Here is a 22,568-nt window from a genome sequence, read left to right on the forward strand (position 1 = left end):
GCACGTACGACTATATACGGAACACATGCCTATGGTTATTTAGTACTTGGATATTGTTTTATTACTATCTGCAAATGCCCTACTTTGATTGTTACATGAGTTCTCTTATCCATGCAGCGCCCGTTCATCCATCCCTGTGCCTACAGTATTTTAATCCTGTTGTTTACTATAATCACTACTGCTGTCTTTGTTACACTGCTGCTTATATTTCACTACGGTTACTGCTATAAAATGGTTGCTACTGATAAACTCTTGCGAGCAAGTCTGTTTGCAGGTGCAGCTGAATTGACAACTCCGCTGTTAAGGCTTACAAATATTCTTTGGCTTCCCTTGTGTCGAATCAATAAATTGGGTTTTACTTCCCTCGAAGACTGTTGCGATCCCCTATACTTGTGGGTCATCAACCGTCGATGAGCTTTCCGCCGGAGCTCCTTTTGGAAGCAGCAACTTCCGGCATGGATGAAAAAAAGCGGGGAGTCTGCGCCGGCGTTCTCCATGCGTCGGCGACGGCGGCAGTTGGCCAGGCCAGCCAAAATCCGGTGGCTATGCCGGTCATCTCCATGGGAAAAAGAAGACAGAGGACAGAGAAAGTGTGGGGCTGGGTGGATAGAAACGGACGTCCGGAGCCGTCTATAGCCAGCCGGACAGACGCAAAGTCCGTCCAAATTTGAGACGGGTTTGGGTCGCTCTGGACTTTATGGCTGTCCGTTTTTGGGTTGGGTTGCCCCGTTGGGAGCAGTTTTTGTCCAAAAAGACCCAAACGGACGAATTTTTTGCATTTGGGTCTCCCTGTTGGAGATGCCCTAAGTCACTGAGAATTACAAATCAACGACCGTTAGATTTACATCGTGGTTGTATCTAGATACTAAAATAGATCTAAATACATTTATATTTTGATAAGTTACATCGTTTTATAGGTTTTATAGACGGAGGGAGTATTGGCTTTATCGAATTTGTATGTAGTCTTTTTTTTAAAACTGATTTATGTGCAGAGTGAGTCTAGAGATAGGAGTGGGACCGTGGCAGGGAAAAAAACACGAAAAAACCCCATTGTTGGGTGCTCCATTCCATGGCGTCGCTTCTCCGGCCCACCTCGTCGTCGTTCCGCCTCTCCTCATCCCCACTCCCCGCATCTCCACCCATCTCCCCTTCCCGGCGGCGCAAGGCACCTCCCGCGCCGCTCGCATTCCCCGCTCCTCCTTCCCGGCCCCGCGCCGTCGCCGCGGCAGCCTACGGAGGAGGAGGCGCCCCCGTCGACACGCAGACATTCATCATCGCCGCCTCCGTCGTCGGCGCCGTCTCCCTGTCCCTCGTCCTCGGCCTCAAGGTCTGGTCGCCGCGCGTTGCCACGTCCTGTCCTCCTCTTCTTCCTTACCGATAAGCGACGAGTGGCTGTTGCGGGCTCTGATTTCGTTTCTTTCTCCTTCGCAGGGGGACCCTGTTCCGTGCGAAAGATGTGCTGGAAATGGTACGAGTATTACTTCTCTCTGGCTCTCTGTCCCTCGTCTTTGAATTTGAGAAATTACTCCACCGATGCATTGCCTCGCAACTGAGCTAAAACTGTAGCTTGCACATTCACGCACCTGATTTGTTGATTTTAACGAACTACGACGTTTGCACCTATCCAATGTTTGGGTATTTGGAATAGTAATTTTTAACGAAGTTAGCAATATGGGAGAAACAAAACAAAATGCTGAACATAGCTTAAAACTGAACCAAGTTGTTCATTTGGTACGGTGCTACGTCGTTGGAAGAGCACAGCCAAATGGATGAACATAATACTCACTTTACTTGAAGTAAAACGGATCGACATTGCCTTTTTAATTGTTGGCGAAACCGTGCATTCAGCAAGTTCTCTTTAATCATTGCCGAATTACTCAATGTATGAGCTTGCACTATAGCGTCACTTCGATCGTGCAGTATGAGAACAGTTCGCATTGCCTTGTTGGTATGAAAGCATATACAGCGGATTGGTTTGCACCGTTCCTGAATCCGATACTTCGGCATGGTCGTGCTCACATAGTCACATGCTTATAGCATTGTGCGCATGCAAACTTGCTAAACATTGTAACTTTTTGTTCTGCCCAGGGGGCACAAAGTGTGTCTTCTGCAGTGATGGCAAAATGAAGGCAGACAACGGGGTGGTCGAATGCCGGGTATGCAGAGGAGCAGGTTTGCATTCTTCCCTTCTTTTCATCCCGCCGTTATATAGCACTTCGTAGGGCAAGTTCCTGACATATCAATACATGCTAATTCGATCTCAGAGACAAAGCTTGTAGTCTTCATTGTGCTTGCCCATGTCTTTTCTGACATTCCACTATATATATTTTTCACACAGGGCTGATACTCTGCAAGAAGTGCGCAGGTTCTGGTTACTCTAAGCGCTTGTAGCCGCAGCTAGCAGACATTGCGCTTTTCGTCAACAGGACAAGTTGCACATTTACGTGTGAAACTGAGCGCTGTACAGATAGATAGAGAACTGATCTCTATTGCCGAATTGTTCATATAGGGATGAGTATGAGACTGAGATGATGTATGTGCATCAGCAAAATTGTACTACTCCTTACGGTTCATATTACTTTCCACTAAAATAGATGTATCTACAATTAAAATGTGTCTAAATACATTCATATTAGCATCAAGTAATATGAATCGGAGGAAGTAGTACGTTTCTTGTTGCCCATTTAGGGCTTATAATCATCTAATATGATCTCCGTACATTGGCTGCATATTCCCTAGTGGGTTCCATGTCTATCAGATTTATCCAAGTTGCACTACTCAGTGCTCAACCTTAGCCTGATGCCAGCAGGTTATGTGATCTGCAAGAAGAGAACATTTCGCAGTGCAAGTGCAACTCTGTGCGAAGACTGCAATTCGAAACAGGAAACAGAACATGCAGTCAAGCTCATTGGTGCAACAGCGCGAATTGTTCTAGTTGACGGGACTGGCAACAGCACTATACAAAATGCCCCTAAAACAGGCAGAACACTTATGATAACTGCGGCACATAAAAAGTCTCCCAAACTGCTTCTCCATCTTCCGGCTATTACAACCATGACACTGCAATGTTCAAAAGAAAAACCATACAAGAACCCTAGACATCCAGCGAAACAGACTTCAGTTCTGAGAAATGTAAGCGATATGATTGCATCTTGCTACACATCTGTGATCTGACTCCCGAATTCCGAGTACTCATTCTCCTTGGCCTTCTTCGCGGTACCTTCCTCAACATGCCTCTCCACAGGTCGCCTAGGAAGTGCTCTCGACTCCTCGTCATGAGTGGAAGGAAACCCAAAGGATCTGAAGAAATCGTTGGTCATCCGCTCAGCTTCCTCCATAAAGCTACTGAGGTTCCCAGTGAAGTCTTTCTCGATAGCTTCTATGTCGCTGCGAAGTCCTGGAAATGCAAATGGCTCTTTTGTTGGGAAGCCAAGAGAGTGTGAGGCGCCTGTCATTTCATCTGTGACATCTTCTTCAGTGTGCTCAGTTTTGGATTCCACCAGTTCAGAGGGCCTAACAGAGGAGCATTGTTGGTTAGTTCAGATTAGCAATGGAGGAATAAAGAACATAAAAAATCTGTCCATAACCAGCCAAAAAGAATAATATCAACGCATAAACTTATCCAACTTATCAGACATAATGCAGTACTAAATTAAAAATGTGTAGGTACTAAGAAACTCTTTTTTGTGAGAGGGATACTCACTCCGTCTCATGAAACTTGTCTTAACTTTGTCAAAATTTTGACAAAGTTAAGACAAGTTTGATGTGGTGGAGGGAGTACAAGAAATTGGGATTCGTTCACCAAACAATTTGATAGCCAAGTGCAACAAAGTTAACAAAACATGCCTGGTTGATATGAATTTCCAATGCTTTTAACATATGTATTTCCGATAATAATATGATGCCTCTTTTCCAATGATAATATGCTGCCCCTTGTATGGGTACAACGACATTGCTTGCTTCCTCTTGACACACCACATGAAAACTATGTGCAGAACAGAAAGAATATCCCCTGCGAACAACTGTTCTTGTGTTTGTTTCACTTGTTGCTCAACGAACATGAGACAGAACTTTGGAGCATGTAATATTTTATATAGATGACCCCATGTAAAATATAGCACTTTGATGTTTATGCTTCGCAACCGTCTATGTATGAACCTGCTTGTGGATCAGATGTATCAAGTATCAAGTACATATTTGTCAGGCAATTTTGCTGTCACAATGAAAGCCACCAAAGCTGTCAATTATCTGGCACAGCACCAAGTGCTACAGCAGGAATGACTGAAGCCATACCTGTTCCTACATGGCAACATACAGACCTAAAATTGGACGGCATCAACAGACGCCAGTTTCACTAATCCGTGGTCACATGTCTAAAATGATAATCAACGGCGCCTGGCTGACACATAAATCCATGGCAAAGAGGGGCAGCGGTATCTCAAACTGGGAACTCAATCACCGGGAAACCAACTCCATCCATGGCAGGACAGCACGATTCCTAACATAATAACATGCAGAAATGCGATCCTTGCAGGAGAACGCGGTACTTCAAGCGGGAGCAGGGAAATTTAACCTGCCGACGCAGTCGCGGAGGAGCTGCTCGGTCTTCTCGCACTTGCGGACGAAGCGGCCGGGCTCCACCTCCTCCGTGTGGCAGCGGGACTGCACCACCCGGCGCGTGCCGACGTGCGCCCCCTCGCCGCCGCCTCGGCCCGCCAGGTCAGGGACGCCGCCGAGCCCGCGGCCACCGTCGCCGTCGCCCTCGCCGTCGTCGTGCCAGCGCCAGCCCATGGGTGCGTGCGAGATGGTGTGTTTGGGGAATCTGAGTTGGGGACAGGGATTTTTGGGGAGGCGAGCGTGGGCCGTTTCTATTTCTGGTTGCGAGTTTGGGCTTTGTCTTGGAGAGCAATCCGTTCTCCAGTGGGTGCTTCCGGAAGGATGTGGAAGGCGTGATGAGCAATCTCGACGTCTCACCACGTGTCAACTTCACAATTGCTCAGCCTGAAAAAGATCAGTCAGAACGCCTTATTTTTATAAAAAAGTTTTATTCATGGAAGAATTCATTTGAAAAATGCTTTTAGCTCACGAGCTCCACTGCTCTCGCTTAGTTAAAAAAATTAAAAATATTTTTACAAGTTATAAAAATAATGAAAATAATTCTGTAAATTACCATTGATAGATCCCACAATCATGGAAAATCCCAATCCGAAATTATTTTTATTATGAATTTATGACCTAGACAAAAATGATAAATGACTACTCAGATATATAATTTGGTCATTTTTGTGTAGCTCAAAATATTAAGTATTTGAAATTGATTTTTGCCCTTTTGTGGGATACATCATTGACTATGTGTGTATTTTTTCCAGAATTTTTTACAACTCAATACTATTGAAAAAAAAAACGAGATCACGGGTTCCCATATGCACCAAATCTTTGTCTAGAATTCATTTTCATGTGAACCCTTTTTAAGAAGTTCGAGTGTGATCAGTTGCATAGAAAATCATTGTTATGTTTTGAACATCAAAAGAAGAAGATAATCCATGAATCCGAGAACACTTCCTTTATTATGTAGATAAATCCTTTATATCACGCAAACAAACATCTATTGCACATTCCATTCATGTAGGAGCATGATTGAGTTATAAACTCCATTGATGATCTACTGTATCTTGTTCCAAAGATAATATCCTTCATATTGTTAAAATAGTGGTATAGAAAAATGAAATTTTTTATTAGCGGCGACACATAACTATATCGGCCAGAGCCACTTGTAGTTGCCACCCCTAGTGATTGAGTCATTGTGTTCCTTCGTCCCTCAATAGTAAACTCAACTCTGTAACTCTTTTACTGGCACAATGGGATGAGGGGGCAGGAACACAAACTTACACTTGGTGCCGTTGGAGTTGTCCTCGAACTCGAGAGCAAGCTGTGGGTGACAATGTTAGTGTTGCTCATATCAAGAAGAAAGTTTGCCAAACTCCTTGTCCACCTCTGTGATAATTATTGCTAGAAGTATGTAATATCTAGATACATCTAAATTAAGAAAAAAATTAGATAATTTTTATGGGATGAAAATAGTGGCCTCTTTACAAAAACATAACTATATCGATGTGTCTCTGATAAACAACCTTTACGAATAAAACTCGAGCTATTTCGAAAGACTGCAGACTCTATCCGATGTGCCCACGAGACGGTGAAGATCTCATTTACACGCAAACACAAACAAATCGGTAATTCCCCATTCCTTACTAACCCCTAAACCCTTTCTTCCCCCCTCGCCGCCCACGATGCTCCGCCGCGCCGCCCCCTCCGCCGCCAGCGCGCTCCTGCTCCGCCGTGCCCTCTCCACCTCACGGCCACGCCCCCCCTCCGCGGCCACCGCGGTCGCGTCCTCCTCGGCAGTGAACTCCATCATCCTCCGTTCCCTCAAGGAGCACTACCTCGAGGTCAACAAAATGACGCCCCCGCCCAAGATCAGCCCGCCCAGGCCCTACACCATCGTCAAGGGCGCCCTGGACCAGTCCACGGGCCCCGTGCTCCGCCGCGCCTACGGGGACGCCGGCGAGGAGATCTCCATCTCCGTCGCCAGGCTCGCCAACATCATGCCCCCCGGCGCCGACTTTGACTCCGACTCCGACGGCGGTGGCGGGCCGAGCGAGTCCATTAGCCAGCTCTTCCTCCACGTCGACATCTCCAGGCCGGAGAGCGGCAAGTCGATGCAGTTCCTCTGTGGGCTGTATCCCGACGCCGTGGGGATCCACTCTGTCTGCCTTCGGTCCAAGACCGCGCCGTCTGGGGCGGCGGCGGCGGCGATTGCGGCCAAGGGAGGTGGCGAGTACCAGGGTCGCATATTCCAGTGAGTTATTTCTTGCGAATCCCTTCGAGTTTGATTGTTCTGTGAGATTTTTTTTTGTTCAGTAGAGGAGCTTCTATCAGCTCTAGTTTTCGAGAAACCTGATTTGGTGCGCAATAAGATTCTGATTGGTAGACAGTCAGCTTGATTACCTTTAGTATGCAACATTGGAACCTGAATTTCCCAGAATCGCGAATGAATTGTGATTTCACTATTTTAGTTGGCACATCTGGTGCTATAGGTATACATTGACTGTTTACAATGCTCTAGTATGATTCTGACAGTCAGAATGGTTAAGCGGATTTGCTAGTTGTTGGTGATCAGTCCGAAGGTCTAAGCTCAATGATAGTAGTTTTGATGATAAACAATGGCTCCTAAAGTATGGTAGGCAGTTCAGGTGTCCAGGAGCAGGCTGTCAGGGAATTTTGAGAAAGGCACTAATATCTAAGAACATCTTTCAAGTGGTGTTAGGAGATATTCCAACTGCATATTGCGTGTTGGTTTGACTGAAATAAATTGCCTAGTGTTATTTTGCAGTTTTGCTAGCAGAGTTCTGTAGTAGTTGTTAGGAATGGGGTGTTGAAACACAGATAATTGTGTGAAAAGAAAAATTCAGGTATACGAATGTGCTCAGAACTCGATACTCATTGCCAAGTCCATGTTTCAGTCATTGAGTCACTGACCATATGTCTAGATAACTTAAATTTGGAGATAACTAAAGAAAAACAAATAAGTTTGTTAACAAGCGCAATTTGCTATACTAGATTTTTTTCCCCTTAATTTGATAAATAGAGGACCTTGTTTGTATCAATGCTCTATTTTTCGAGGAACCTGATTTGCTTTGCAATAAAATTCTGATTTTACCTTCACCATGCAATATTGAAACGTCAATTCCCAAGAAGTATGTGATATAAAAACATTTTATGCATGTGATTACATATATAGACTTCTCCTAGGAACACCACATAGATTATGACAACACCTTTAGCTCTGTTGTCAAACCTAGCACAATCCTTATAGTTCTTTCTCTTGGTTTACTCGATTATAGATTATGCATGTGATTGCTATCTTTCCACTTGCATATTCACCAGCTCGATGCTAAGAATGTTTTTTACATGGTCATCTCTCCAAAACCATGTGCATCGCCGTTTCCAGCTGGTCCATCTATCTCAAAAAAATATGTTATCAACATCATCCAGCGAGATGGTATGTCCGATTGCAACCCTGCAAATCTCCCATTGTCTCTGGCTCCAAAACCTCGGCTAATGGCGGTCTTGATAGTCCTACCCTTCATCAGAGCCTTGTTGGCGCTCTTCGGTATCTCACTTTGACTCACCCTGAGATCGCCTATGCAGTTCACCGGGCTTGTCTCTTCATGCACACACCACACTTTACTCATATTGATCTTGTTAAGCGAAGCATATAAGTTCCTTCCTAGACTTCTTTAGTTCCTTCCTAGACTTCTTTAGTTGCCTTTTCTGATGCGTATTGGGCGGTTCCCGACACCCACCAACCCACAACAGGGTTCTGTGTTTTCTCGGTGATAATCTCACTCTTGGCCCGCCCAATCCAACTAACCATGTCCAGCACTAGTGCTGAAGCAGAGTATCGTACAGTCACTCATGTTATTGCTGAAAGTAGTTGGATTCGGCAACTCTTGCAGGAGTTACGCCAACATGCTGACAAGTCCACTATTGTCTATTGCGACAATGTCTCCGTCGTGTACCTCTCCACCAACCCAGTGCAGCACCACCGGGCAAAACATATTGAGGTTGACATAAGTTTCGTGCGCGACAAGTTACAGGTTGGCGAGGTCCAAGTTCTGCATGCTCTCTCTTCGCTGTTTGTGGACATTTTCACCAAGGGATTTACGACTACACCCTTTCTTGAGTTCAGGTCCAGTTTTACCGTTCGTCAGCCTACTGTCGAGACTGCGGGGGGATGTTAGACTAGGATTTACTCTTTCTGTTAGACTAGCAGATAGTCTTTGCTTATCCATGCACACATGATGCACATTACTGTGAGTGTAGCTAGGATCTGAACTAACTCTACGAGCCCTACTCTCTCCCTCTCTATTTCATTGTACACCTATGTAGCCTATATATGTAACCATATTTACCTAAATGGAATACACATTGAGATTACAATCACATCCATACCAAGTCCGCCTATCATGATATCAGATTAGATCCTGAATCCCCAATGATGGCCAACTCCGTTGCCTCTGGCACGAGCACCAGCGCCACCACTACCGTGGCACTTCTGAATGCTGGCCAAAGAGGAGGAGGCAGTAGCAGCAGAGGTAGCCACAATAGTGGCGTTGCTGGTTGCCGTGCTAGAGGCAGTGGAGTTGTCAGTCATTGGGGATTCAGGATCTAATCTGATACCATGATAGGCAAACTTGCTATCCATGTGATGGCAATCTTAGTCTGTATTCCATTCATGGGTACATACGGTTACATGCATAGGCATACAATGGAATAGAGAGATGGTGAGAGTACATCTCTTAGAGTTAGTTCAGATCCTAGCTATACACATGGCAAAGTGCAGCATGCTTGCATGGATAAGCCAAGACTAAGTGCTAGTCTAACAGCTAGAATAAGTCCTAGTCTAACAGTACAAATTGTGATTTTACTAATTTAGTTGGCACATCTGGAGCTATAGGTATACACTGACTGTTTGCATGCCCTAATGAATGGCTCTGGGACACAGAATGGTTACGCAGATTTGCTAGTTGCCCAGTGTGAATTCTTAAAAGGGCACCAATATCTAAGAATATCCTGTAAGTGGTGTCCAGGAGATATTCTGACTGCATATTGCTTGCTGGTTTGTCTGAAATAAATTCCTTACTGAAGTTTTGCACTTCTGTTAGGAGATTTCTGTAGTAGTTGTTGACAATGGGGTGTGAAACACATATTGTGGCTAAAGGAAAAGTTTCAGGTATACCAATGTGCTTAGCACTCGGTACTTTTTGCCAAGTCCATTTTTCAGTCATTGACCATATGTCTAGAGACCACATGCTCATATGACTTAGAAAATAACTGAGTTTGTTAACAAATATTACATCCATTCCGAAATATAAGGCCTTTTTAGAAAGCTAAACTAGCTTTCAAAAAAGGCCTATATTTTGGAACGGAGGTAGCAATTTGTGTACTAGAGATTTTTTTTTTCCTTGAGAAAAGGGATCTCTCCTCAATCTCATTAATTACGAAGTAGGGCTGTATTAATTTGAAGCGGGGGCACTATATGCCTTTTATATTAAACAAAGTACCAACATCAGCTAACAGAAAAAGGGAAAAGCCTCTCTTTTCAGAAAATAGACCTACAACTATGTGTTACGTAGATCAACCAGGCTACAGGCAATGGAGTAATTTTGGACAGACATAAAAGGCAACACATCGCTACGCCCAGCAGGAACATGGAAACTGAAAAATCAAAGGTTGTCGCCACCAGGATGAAGGCACCAAAGCAATCTTCTACTCATCAGCTCCCACCCATTGGCACGATCAAACACCTTAGCAGCTAGCTCTCTGAGTATTTCGGATCCTTGTTTGAGCCTTTTGTCCATTTTCTTTCTGCAGATTTGATAACAAGCTTGGTGTACAATGGTCGTAGCGTCGCTAGAAAATTGCAAAAGCAGGCACTGTTCCTGACGACCTGGCCTTCCACAAAGCCCTCACAATTGTTGTAGACCCAGCTGCAATCCTCTTCCTCTGATTAAGCTCTCAAACCGACTATCACACATATGTGACAAACTAGTAGGCATATCAACAAAACATGTGGCACATTGAGCTTGTTAGACACATCGATCCAGAATCTGTGGCCTGCAGCCATGTAGGGCCTCTTTGATTCATAAGGTAGGAAAATCAAAGGAATAGGAAAGGTATAGGAGTAGAAAAGGATGGCAGGTGTAAAAGTTTCCCCTTTCCTTATGCATAGGACCAAAGAATGAGGTCTGAGTGAATTTTTCTTTTCCAAGTTTTGCCTTGAAAGTGAGATCTAAAGGAAAAGTTTCTCTAGATTGCCCTTGCACCTTTTCTATGAATCAATGCAGTGGACAGTAGTGTCTCTGGAAAATTTCCTAACCCTGTACGTTTCCTTCATGTTTCCTCCAAATCAAAGGAGCCCTAAGTAGTGACTGGCTGACTGCCCTCTAGGTTGATGTCCATGGCAATGCTACATGACAGTAGACTTGGTTTAGTTACTGCTATCAGATCTTAATGGAAATAATAATATGGATTATTGTATGTGCCTACTTAGATCTGTTATGTAGTGCGCCGCAATACAGAAAAACTTCAAATTGTTATATTAAACTATCCTGAACTGTGTTCTTCAGTGATCCAGTCAAATCTGGAAAAGCTATCTCTTGTATTAATTGAATTGTGCTGTATGATGTTGTTTACACCTTTGCATACTTGTTTGGATCAAGGTTGCTTGTCATACCTGGTATTTATAAGTCACTTAATGTTATTCTGCTTTAAATTGGTGCTAAGGCTGGTTGATACATTACAAACTTGATAGCACTAACATGGGAACTGATGCTCTGAATGTTGACATGCTACCTTTTACTTGTACTATATAAAGTTTTATTTTGATTGGTAGAGAGTTGGACGAGAAGGTGCGTGATGCATTCCATCTTTACATCGAGGCCCGTGGCATAAATGAGAAGCTCTTCCCTTTTCTACAAGCTTGGCTCTATGTGAAGGATCACCGCAACCTGGTACGCTGGTTCAAGAGTGTGGGAACGGTCATCAGTGAGCCAAAGCCTGAGCCAAAAACCGAGTAAGCTGCATTGCTATTTGTCCTCTGTGAATTGCATCTTGTTACATCTGATCACATACATCTTTCTTTTTGAGGATATCAGTGGGAAAGGCTCCCACTGTAATTTTTTATTTATGTATAAGAGATATGTAGTCTATTTACAAACAAAGTTACAAAAATGTAAAAAAGAAAGAAAAACTATGTCTGCTGCCAGGATCATTATGTATATGGATATAATGATCCTGGCAGCATGGGTGATCTGGTTGGTAGGAGACAACAAGATTTTCACATACATCTTTCTTAGTGGTAGGTAACATTTAAGTTCACGCTAACAAATACTACGATCACTGTAAAACACAGCATGTCTTATATTATTAAGTTTATTGGGTTATTAAGGTAATTATGCCTGTGAGTTGAAATTAGCTCACTGCTGCCGCATAGTATCATATGTAAGAGGTCTGACTCCAGTTTTATACCTTTCAGATGATAAGAACACTTTGCCAAGATCACCGGTGAGGCGAGCGCGGACAAGTTTTTGCCTGTTGAAGAGGACCCTGAGGATCGTGAGTAGTGCTAGTATAAAGTGTCTGCAGTGTACAAGATAGTGCAATCAGCTAATGTATACCGTATTGGGGTTAGTTTTGAGTGACCCCCTCGTGGGACTAGAACATGATAAATGCCACTGGAGGGCTTTGATTGGATGGGTGGCAGTTCCATGAGTTGTCATTAGTCCTTTTGATTTCCTGACAGCTTCTCATCTATTCCACGACCGCACGCCAGTTGAGTTGTGCATTGCAATGATGCATCTTCGTGGAAAGGCGGCACGCCTTCCACTGAGGAAAGCATTTTTTGTTGCTTACTCTTCTGCTTTCGTTCCTGTAAAAAGGCTATCGTGTCCACATTATATAGGCGTTCCATTTGTTGAAACAATCTACAGCTCTGAAAACACAGGGAGAGCAAGTACTTTCAAGAATAAGTGACTCAACATTGTCTAGCTCTGAAAACACATGGAGAGTAAATGCTTTTGAAAATAAGTGATTTAACATTGACTAGATACGGAGTATTTAGATAAAACTGAGTCAGTTATTTACATTTTCACTTGTGAGCCATACGATAATAAGGTTTGCTCCTTGCTCAAACCCTGTGACCCAAGCGTGACATCGGTAGATTGCGTCGGCTGGAGAATCAGGCCAAATCACTCGCCAAATCAGGCAAGTGGCTGCTGCCTGCCTGCCTGCCATGCCATGCGTGCTTGCTTGTTTCAAGTAGACGGCAAGGCAGCACAAACTTGATGGCTGGGAAACGAGTTAGACTAGAAACACGCACGTATAATTGTACAAGCCCATGACGCATATCGGTCGGCTGTCCCGGTCACTTTCCCCCGTGATGTTCACCGGCTTGACCATGGTGCCACGACACTGACCGATGCCGATGTACCGTGGCAAGCTGGCAGCCCAGATCATCAACGAGAATAGTTGGAACACGTGGAGTGGTTGTTCACTAACAGAGGGCTTAATCAGGCCTAGGGCCTAGCTGCTCCCCGGGTCGCAGCACGCATCGCGACCGTGGAAGGATCGCCGGCCATGCTCCGTGTCGTCTCGTCGGCGGCGACGTGGCACGCTCCGGCGGAGAGCCTGGGCCGCCAAGCGTGCGTGCGTACTGCCGCTCGCGTCACCCCGAATCCGACCTGCCAAATCGGGGTAGGCTCCGCCGTGATATTTTCCATGACTGGTTCGTTCGTGTCCGTGGCGTTGGATGGGGACGCGACGTGACGCGATGTGATGGTGGATTGATGGTGATGCAGCGACGGCCGGCGGGGTAAAAGATCTTGACGTGATACTACGACGGCCGGATCGGTGGTTTGGCCATGTATCCACGTAATCGTGCAACTGGCTGCCTACATTAAACTTCAAGACAGGTTGATTAGCTCGCAGTTGTTAGCGAAATCATTGGGCTGTCTCGGACTTCATTGTGTCGTGATTAGGATTTGGTTACCATGCTAGGGGGACGAAGACATCATTCGAAAGGTTGTGCTTGAGGTGGTGGCAGTAAATGTGATGGAAAAGGTCCAGAGCAAAGCTTAAATTTATAGGTGAATGCTAAATCGACCCCCCAACTCTTTGCTCACGGAAATGGGCACACTAAACTTTTTAGTCTTGATCTATCTTAAACCCTAGACCTGTTTGGCGCACCGCTAATACTATAATCTTGACTAGGATAATTCGCTATTCCCACTAACGATTCAGCTGTGATATTCGATATGTTTCTCTTATTTCATTTCCGAACAACGGAATCATCCCCTTCTCTTCCGTTGTCGTCTCTGCTCCAGACGGGAGACCTTCCCAAGAACTGTCCTTCTTGATTTGGCCTGAGTGTTGAGTTTCGGAAGGCGCCATCGGCGAATGTAACAGTGCTTTTGTTGCCTGGAGTTTGCTGGATCGGTTGGTAATCGGTCGTGCGCATCCATGTTTTTATTCCGACCATTTGGTTCTGGAGGGAGCGGCACAAAGCTCTGTTCTGTGTTGACATCAAGTGACATATTGGTCCATGGTGAAATCAAAAGAAGAGAATATCATGAAGACCGGATTTGAGGACTAGCTAAAGGATGTTCAAGTCTCCGCACTGTTGAGGAACTTGCTTGGTGTTCCGGGCTTCACAACAGTGGTTTGAAAGTGGAGGCGGTAGCACAGGTGAAGTTCAGAGTCTTACCTTTTAGGGTGAAAACCTAAGGTCTGGCCTTAATTGGTTGTGCATGGCAATGACCTTGTTGAAGGCATTGTTTTGAGAGCGGGGACTATCTTCAGGGTGAAAACCTAAGATCTTTGATTCTTTTGATCGGGCGACGACGGCGCTGGTGCACAGTTCCCTTCTGAGGCGTCACTTTTGGAAAGTCTGTATTTTAGGTGTTGTCTTGGTGGTGGATGTATTGTTGTTGCTAGGGCTGGGTTGCTGTAGCAGAACTTTTGTTTCTTAGTTTTCTTTTTCTCTTTTTTGGCTGTGTACATCCATACTGCCATTAGTGGCAGAGGCTAGGTGTAATTGGTATCTTTTGATATTAATATGTTCCCTTTTATCGAAAAAATGTGTCGTTTTCGTTGCGTGAGACAGGGAGTGCCACTTCCACAACTGCTCGGAAGGAAAGGCCGCCCCCGCCACACGTTGAGAGAGAGAGAGAGAGAACAAGCTCGCCATGGATGACAATGTCTCGACATGGAAAGGTTGGTGAGAGGGGATTGGGGCTACAAGAGGGTAAAGATGAATATGACAGGTGTTCGTGTATATCAGTGAGAGTAGCTAATTATCTCAACTATTTGGACCTTTTCTTTTAGATTTGATTGCCACATCAGCAGAAATCCCAACTCAAACAGATTTACCGTTTATAATTAACCGGGATTCGAAATGTGCCAATTTCGGGATTGAGAATTGTAGTTTTTAGCTACAAGTTCAAGATTTATTTTAGACTTTTTTCCACGACTGATCACTTTTTTTTAAAACTCAGAGGTGACTGATCGCTGATCAGTTATGTGCTTTGTGCTGTAAACCTTAAATACCACGAGCACGAGCAGCACCACGTACACAGGTGAAAAGACTGCATCAGAGACGAAGACTCTGATCAGACGTTGCCGTGCTCCGCCTTGGATCGGATCAGCTGTCTCCGCGCGAAGACTTATCTCGGGTTCGGCGTACGCATGTCACTGGCACGCAGTCTGGCCCTGTTGATGGTACGTGCAGCGAACCCGGAAATGTCAACTTGATCGCCGTCTCTTATTTTAGGCCCACTCATCTGCAGGAAGGTCGCCCTCGATCTACGTACGCGTCACAAGGATGTGTAGCGTATTCCACTCCCCAAACACTGTACATGTACGTATATATACGTTGCTGCGATCCGAGGAAACAATCAACGTAATTCTCGCCATGTTGAGTCGTCGGCCTCAACAGCATGGGAGTTTTTACTCTAGCTATGGCTGCGCCGCCGCGTGCACCTCGTCCGTTCGTCCATGTACATTGTTCGCACCGCCACTTTGTGGGATGTTGGCTAGCGAGGGCCACCTGGCTAGCTGCAACCTCTAGCCACGTGGGCTCGTTTTATGTGTGCCGTGTCCATGTCCATGGACCCAGATGATCATTTGCCGAGATTTGATTTTACGAAGACATGTGTGGTTCTTGCATTATCGTGTGCTTCTCATAAAAGATAATTTCCCCGTTCCGGTTTATAGGACTTTCGACATTTCTAGATTGTTCATTCGACAAACATAATATAAATTTTATAATATAAAAATTATATCATTAGAAGGTAGAACATCGAAACTTTCTAATGATAAACTTTTTATATCTGATACTTTATATTATGTTGGTAAAATTGAAGACCTAGTGATACACGCAAGACCTATAAACCGGAACGGATGAATAATTTAGCTACAAGGTAGATAAATGTTATTTTTGTGATTGACCAAGATGAAACAATACAAATATTTACTCATATGGTGTCCTTTAGCAAATGATGTTGGGTGGATTGTACCTATCACATTCAATATAATCGCCCCTAAAACATTACAATATGCTTAGAAATTGGTTGGCCTGGTTGCGAAAAAGATAAAAATACAAATCCGAGTTGGTGCATGTTCTTTACTTTTGACAATGCGGAATATACGAAATGATTGTATATGTAATAATGCAAAAACAATTTCATTCATGCAGGTTATACCGGTGGCTACTCATGCAGGTTATACCGATGGCTACTCATTCGATCTGTACGTGTTCCGACGTACAACCGATGGAGAAGAGAGAGACTTTGACTACTATGTGCAACCATCTGGAGATGGTTGCTCGGGATTTATATAGCTAGTGCAGCTGGCTGTTTCGATTATTAGACAACATGTTGATGCAGTGTAATTTCATGTTTTATTTTGTTTTTAGATGGTTGATACACATATCGAACTTGTGTGACCTTTGATGTAATCTTTTGTAAGAATTCAACTTTAATTATCCAATAAAAGGATGCGGCATCGATCCATGTAAAGGTCGGGGCATAGTATTCATTTCAAATAGAAAATATAGGAATTTTTGACTAATATCTTTAGCATTCAGAAATAATACTAGCCCCTCTGATCCATAATAAGTGTAGAGATTTTCTAACATTTATTATGGATCGGAGAGGGTACCTCTTTTTTTTATAGTATTACTTCGCATATAAGGTATAAGTCCACCAAATATACGAAATAATGAAAAGGTGGATAATATAATTCAACACTCCTAACAATGTCTAGATTTATATAAATACAAAACTATAAGATGTTTTGACTAATAACTTCTGATCTAGAAATGATTTTTTTCTAGTTCTAGGTTAACCGAGAATTAAGTTAGTTCTAGATCGATCATAGGGCCGTTAGATTTGCATCGTGATTCAACATACGAGAATTAGACATATGTGCGTAATTACATATATATTTTCCAGTTACATTCAAATTGCATAGAAAATTTAGTGAGAGAGAAGAGAATTAAGTTAGTTCTAGCCTTCTAGGACAACATCCTATAAATAATATTTGTAACTCGACTGATTATGATACACGTAAGCTTGTCGAATCTTCTATGTTCTTAGTTTCTTGCGGCCCCTACTGTACTATGGACCAGGTTCATGCACGTTAGAAAGGAGTAAGGCGTTGCGACATGAGCACTCTCTGTCTCTGTGTGAGTTCGAATCAGCACCGACCGTTCTCTACTCCAACCCTCGCCAACGCGTAGCGTCCCTCTTGTATATAGCGTGGACCTCGGCTCTCGAGCTCTCCAACCTTACCAAACAAAGCAAGCAACGCCGACGCCGACGAGAGCGCTCGCACGTCCTTCGAGCACAAGCAGCACCACCACCACGACACAGGCAGCAGCAATGGCGATCGTGGCCGAGGAGTACTGCGACCTCAAGGAGCGCCTGCTCACCGTGCGCAAGACCTCCCACTTCTCCCCGGGCGACGGCTTCGCGGCCTACGACCACCGCACGGGCGGCCTGGCCTTCCGCGCCGACACCTACGGTCGCGGCCACGGCGGCGGCGCGGCCTCCCCGGGCGAGCTCGCGCTGCTCGGCCCCGCCGGCGAGCCCCTCCTCACCGTGCGCAGGCGCCGCCCGTCCCTGCACCAGCGCTGGGAGGGCTTCCTCGGCGCCCGCGCCGACGGCCAGAAGCCCCTCTTCTCCGCCCGCAGGTCCTCCATCCTCGGCGGCGCCGGACGCGGCGCCGTGGTCGAGCTCGCCGCGTCCGCTGCCTCTGAGCTCCGCGTCGACGGCTCCTTCGCGCGGCGCTGCTGCCGCGTGGTGGCCAAGGGCGCGGACGGGGAGGAGACGGTGGTGGCGGAGATCAGGCGCAAGGTGGACGCCGGGGCGCGGGTGGTGATGGGCAGGGACGTGTTCGTGCTGCGGGTTGGCCCCGGCTTCGACGCCGCCTTCGCCATGGGGATCGTCCTTGTGCTCGACCAGATCGCCGGCCACGAGGCCGACGACGGCGACGCCGGGGAGGACGCCCTCCACGCCAGGATTCGGTGACCGGAGCTGCTCGTTTCTTGGTTTAGCTGTAGAGAGTTTGGTGAACTTGCTTTGTTCCCCAATTTTCTTCCATGTTTATGTCTCTGGTCGGCAATGCAGTACAATAGATCATGCTCGACTTGCTGCTGAACTTTTCTTTTCTTGTACTATCTAGCAATCACCGGTTTAGCAGAAAAATTCTGCTGAAATCTGCAGAAATTGTATGGATTGCGGCAGCCCCTTGCGCTCATCAAATTCTGCATTCTCCGTTCCGTTGCATGCCGCTCTTTTTTCAACAGTTTGGACTTGCTTCGTAGTAAGCTTCGGTAATCTACCTCAGCTGCTTTACTCAAAACTAAACAAATCGTATTTTAAGTCAACAATGTGGAATCGTTGTGTGGCGCTAGTTAAGTAGCTAGTGAAGTGAAGCTACCGTATCATATGCAGAGCGCAAGTTGCCGATTTAAAATTGAGCATCCACAAATAATGGAGATACTCTCTGTGGCTGAGATCGCAAGGGGAGGTCCGATTGGTTGGAACAGATTAAAGAGAGAGCTTGACAGCGGTTACGTGACTGTGCCTGTGCGAGCAGCACAGTGCACGCAGAGGCGTCATGTCTGCCTCTAGCGTTCCGTGGTGCATCCTTGTGATGCTGAAATACTAACGATAATCACATATATTACTATATACTACTATACATAATCTTCCGGCATTAAATCAAGGAGAGCGAAATGAATCCGCGAGCGAGCTGGGCTGGTGTGTGCAAGTGTGGACATATATTTTCAAAAGGGTGTGCCTATGTCTCAATTGACTGAGATTTTCTTAAGTCTCAGTCAACTCAGAAAAGTGCAACTCAGTTCAGTTGCACATTTCTATTAGAAAAGTGCAATTACATTTTTTTAACAGAAAAGTGCAACTCAAAGCACATTTTTGTAAGTGACTTAGACTTAAGAAATTCTCAGTTGACTGAGACACAGCAAAACCGTTTTCAAAATCCCAATGAACAATGTTGCACTTTGCTTTGTGTGTGTGCATAGTGTGCAAATATTTTTTCCCTATTGGTTTGTCATATGATAGAATTTCTAGAAGATACGGTCTTTTGACTCAGTTAAGGATAGGATAGGCTAGGCCCTACGTAGAGGTTACAAGTGATTAATACATAATGCGTAGGATCAAGATTATAAGTGCATGTGAATGTGGAAATGTTCATGTGCAAGGTAGATAAGTACCAACTTTATTACTGTAGTTGGTTTGAGGCAGCTTATCGTGGCAACTACCATCATTATGATCTTCCACGATAACACCAATTACTTGAGAGCAGTTCCTACATTTAGGCTCCCTCCTCACCATCGTCTTTTAACACTAGAGGAGAAGTTTACCTTTTCATTTGTTTATTTATTTTGGAACTAGAATTTATTTTACCAACTCTCTTGAAACTTCAAACTAGAACTATTTTTCATGCTCATCATTGGGTGTAAGCACATTTAAAATGCAAGATCACAATATCAATACTACTTTTCAGGAATAAACATCGACATAACAATGAACCTAGAATCAGGCTCCCTCGCCATATGCAAAATTACTTGGTATGGTATTGCTACCATGGGGTGAGGTATAGTGAACTCATATAAAACAAGTATATACATTGGATCAAAGGGTAGTTGGTTACGCACGCGGAATTTATGCTTAATGTTAGAGAGGCTAGCAAAGGGGAGAAGGTGACCGCTAGTAGCGCGTAAAATTTCCATTTAGGATAGTCACTTTCATAAAGTGAAACATAAATTATGTGATTTATAACTTAATTTCCATGTGCCCTATCACTAAATGAGACACTTGCAAGCACCGTCTATTCTATAACAAAAGAAATGCCCAGTGAATAGAACAATCTACTTTTAAATTCTTTTGCAATATTTTTCCCTCCAATAATTTCAAAGCAATTTTGTTCATTAACAAATTTTATTCCAGGAGTTATAAGTTTAACACGTAACACACATACTGGTGGTGGTCTTCACTACACATGTAGAGATGCCATTCAAATAACATTGAGAGAGATTATTACAAGCCACTTCCAAAAACCCATAGCCCTAGGGTGGAATACTCCCTCTTCATCATGGAAGTCATGGTGATGATGTTGCTGGAGGCAGAGGAGCAACAAAGGTGACTCCGGTAGTGTTTCCCCCTCCAATTTTTGCATGAACTTATCTGTTTTGTGTTTTGAGCCCACCTCTATGTGATCTCATAGATGGGTTATTATTTATAGATGATTTTAGGTCAAAACTGACTGGATGGCATCGAACCGAGAGAAAAGGGGCCACCGCCCTAGAGATGGGCCCCATGGCATGTGGCTAGGACGAGGTGGGGCCACATCATGGGCCTCTATGGCCGGCCTAGGTAGCTCCAGGTGCACTTCTTTGGCCCATCTTCTAATTTCTGAAAATAACGTGGCAAGGGTACATTTGATGTGGGGAAGGTCCCTAAAATAAAAAAATTCGCAAATTGCGAGTTTTCTTTTCTTCAACATTAGAAAGAAATAGAAGGGAACTTTGTGAAAATCCCAAAAATCAATGTAAAACATGTAGGAGCCTCAGATATCACGCAAATACCATGAAATATCATACTCCCTCCGTCCCAAAAAGGATGTTGCGAATTTGCCTATATTCAAAATATCTATACACCAAATATTTTCTAAATAGATCTGAATTTAGACAAATCTACGACATCCTTTTCGGTATGGAGGGAGTATAATATACACCGAAATTCATGGATACATTTTACATGTATTATACGGGCAGTGGCCTAGGAAGAGAGGGGAGTGCGACCAACGACGGTGACGGTACCAAAGGCGTTGGTGCGGTGGACGACGGTCAATGCCTGGGATTTTTTAAGGATATTTTGAAATATTTTTAGGAATTTTTAGATTTTTAATTTGGACTGACAAGTAGGCCCCAATCCACCTCATAAGATTAGGTCCGACAAGTGGGTTTTCCTGGTCAGCGATCGGTGCCAATTCGAGTATAGTATTTTTTATGAAAACTTAAAAGAAATATTATTTTTTCCCGCAAATCAAAATGGCTATCATTAATTGCATAAATTTTGATGTGGTTTTAATGCTAACAACTCCGCTGAAAGAGATAAGGAGCGGGAGCAGAGAGAATGTTAGAATGGCTTCTAGGGGATGAACAGCTCACGATGCTACGTGCTCCATACGGAAAGCGCCATTTGTTTATATACATACACGAGCAGATACGCGTGCCCGTTTCTTTCGTGTGCTTTCTACGTCAGCCTCAGCACAGTTGCATGCCTGCTCTATTTTATAATCGGCTCTGTATAGCATAATAGGCTCTGCAAAGAATAATACTGACCACCACGTTCGAGTATAGAAGTATCAGGTTGCATGGACATATGCTCCCCGCAGGGAGATACGGCGATCTCCCTTTTTCTGCTAAACAATGCATGATAATGGCGAGGAGATCGAGAACTATTCCGCCTTTGGAGCCAGCATGTTTGCTGAATGAAAAAAGGCAGACGAACACCTACCATGCACTTGATCTCTGGACTCTGGCTAGCAGTCTCCAGTCCACCAGCCGCGCGCATGCACCGCGGCTCAATCATCCCTCTCACGCACGGTGTTGTTTTCATGCCCTCCCGTCGGTTCGGGTCGATCACCGCATCGGCCGGTCATCGATTCGGTTGGTGGTGTTCACAGCCACAGCCCACTGCAGAGGAGATGATCGGGCGTTTGAAACCGACCATCCACTGGCGAGGGACAGGGTCGGCACCGCCGCCGCACGCACCTGGCAGTGTTCCACGGAATCGGGCCCAGCTGGCCGCCCGGCATACGTCTCGCCGGCAGCGCGAACGATGTGACCGCTCGTCAGGGCTGGGTGGAATGGAGGGACGTCTCGTGGTCGATCATGAACTACTTTCCTTCTCAAGAAAATTAGGGCATGTGTGATAGGAAAATAATGTATGAGTACACAAAAAACAATCGTCCCCAGGACATATATACATTGGTTGTTTATTTAAACTTAAAAGTCCATGCTACTTTTGGTTCTCTGTTTCTCCGGAAACTTTTGATCGAGCAGAACAGAGCTGCCAATCACATAGCCTTTTTTATATAGTATATCATACGACTGCATACCACATGCATGCTTAATCACACCTCTAATTTTTTTTTTTGAAACATCAGGCAAAAGCTTTGCCCGTTTCATTGATTAAGAAGATAGTTGCCAAGTTAATTACGGAAAACCTGGCGAAAACCGATACAACCAACGAGGGCAGACACCCAAAAACACAAGAGTTTAGGGGCAGCCGCACTGTTTAAAACGGCTCAGCCCAAAACCAGAGCTATCATTTGAAAAGAGATACCGCATTTTGGTCGTACGTACGAATTCCAGCAATACACACGGCCATGTGTAATGTGTTACTCCTGTTTGGCAA

At 44.7% G+C, this 22,568-nt stretch overlaps 4 protein-coding genes across 4 annotated transcripts; 3 read left to right on the forward strand and 1 right to left on the reverse strand.

The window, feature by feature from the left end:
- The first annotated feature begins 1,004 nt into the window (after positions 1 to 1,004).
- Positions 1,005 to 2,731, forward strand: LOC127344537 (protein BUNDLE SHEATH DEFECTIVE 2, chloroplastic). Its single transcript, XM_051370836.2, has 4 exons — positions 1,005 to 1,327; positions 1,432 to 1,468; positions 2,089 to 2,172; positions 2,339 to 2,731. The coding sequence occupies exons 1-4, from the start codon at positions 1,070 to 1,072 to the stop codon at positions 2,389 to 2,391; spliced, it is 432 nt and encodes a 143-aa protein (XP_051226796.1). The 5' UTR covers positions 1,005 to 1,069; the 3' UTR covers positions 2,392 to 2,731.
- Positions 2,732 to 2,959: 228 nt separating this feature from the next.
- Positions 2,960 to 4,885, reverse strand: LOC127344536 (fra a 1-associated protein). Its single transcript, XM_051370835.2, has 2 exons — positions 4,574 to 4,885; positions 2,960 to 3,513 (listed from the first exon to the last, which is right to left on the reverse strand). The coding sequence occupies exons 1-2, from the start codon at positions 4,789 to 4,791 to the stop codon at positions 3,156 to 3,158; spliced, it is 576 nt and encodes a 191-aa protein (XP_051226795.1). The 5' UTR covers positions 4,792 to 4,885; the 3' UTR covers positions 2,960 to 3,155.
- Positions 4,886 to 6,221: 1,336 nt separating this feature from the next.
- LOC127344535 (mitochondrial acidic protein mam33) lies at positions 6,222 to 12,318 on the forward strand. The gene is made up of 3 exons (XM_051370834.1): positions 6,222 to 6,859; positions 11,459 to 11,638; positions 12,101 to 12,318. Exons 1-3 carry the CDS (start codon positions 6,291 to 6,293, stop codon positions 12,102 to 12,104), a joined length of 753 nt encoding a protein of 250 aa, XP_051226794.1. The 5' UTR covers positions 6,222 to 6,290; the 3' UTR covers positions 12,105 to 12,318.
- Positions 12,319 to 17,352: 5,034 nt separating this feature from the next.
- On the forward strand, positions 17,353 to 18,400 carry LOC127344534 (protein LURP-one-related 12-like). Its single transcript, XM_051370833.2, has one exon. The coding sequence runs from the start codon at positions 17,502 to 17,504 to the stop codon at positions 18,147 to 18,149; it is 648 nt and encodes a 215-aa protein (XP_051226793.1). The 5' UTR covers positions 17,353 to 17,501; the 3' UTR covers positions 18,150 to 18,400.
- Positions 18,401 to 22,568: the final 4,168 nt, after the last annotated feature.

Source organism: Lolium perenne, chromosome 3, assembly GCF_019359855.2.
Source record: "Lolium perenne isolate Kyuss_39 chromosome 3, Kyuss_2.0, whole genome shotgun sequence".
Taxonomy (NCBI): Eukaryota; Viridiplantae; Streptophyta; class Magnoliopsida; order Poales; family Poaceae; genus Lolium; species Lolium perenne.

Coding starts and splice junctions, on each gene's coding strand:
- LOC127344536 (XM_051370835.2), bottom strand. CDS start 4,791: ATGGGCTGGCGCTGGCACGACGACGGCGAGGGCGACGGCGACGGTGGC. Junction 3,514..4,573: donor CTCCGCGACTGCGTCGGCAG/GTTAAATTTCCC, acceptor CTCCTCTGTTAG/GCCCTCTGAACTGGTGGAAT.
- LOC127344535 (XM_051370834.1), top strand. CDS start 6,291: ATGCTCCGCCGCGCCGCCCCCTCCGCCGCCAGCGCGCTCCTGCTCCGC. Junction 6,860..11,458: donor TACCAGGGTCGCATATTCCA/GTGAGTTATTTC, acceptor TTTGATTGGTAG/AGAGTTGGACGAGAAGGTGC.
- LOC127344534 (XM_051370833.2), top strand. CDS start 17,502: ATGGCGATCGTGGCCGAGGAGTACTGCGACCTCAAGGAGCGCCTGCTC.
- LOC127344537 (XM_051370836.2), top strand. CDS start 1,070: ATGGCGTCGCTTCTCCGGCCCACCTCGTCGTCGTTCCGCCTCTCCTCA. Junction 1,328..1,431: donor CCCTCGTCCTCGGCCTCAAG/GTCTGGTCGCCG, acceptor TCTCCTTCGCAG/GGGGACCCTGTTCCGTGCGA. Junction 2,173..2,338: donor CCGGGTATGCAGAGGAGCAG/GTTTGCATTCTT, acceptor TTTTTCACACAG/GGCTGATACTCTGCAAGAAG.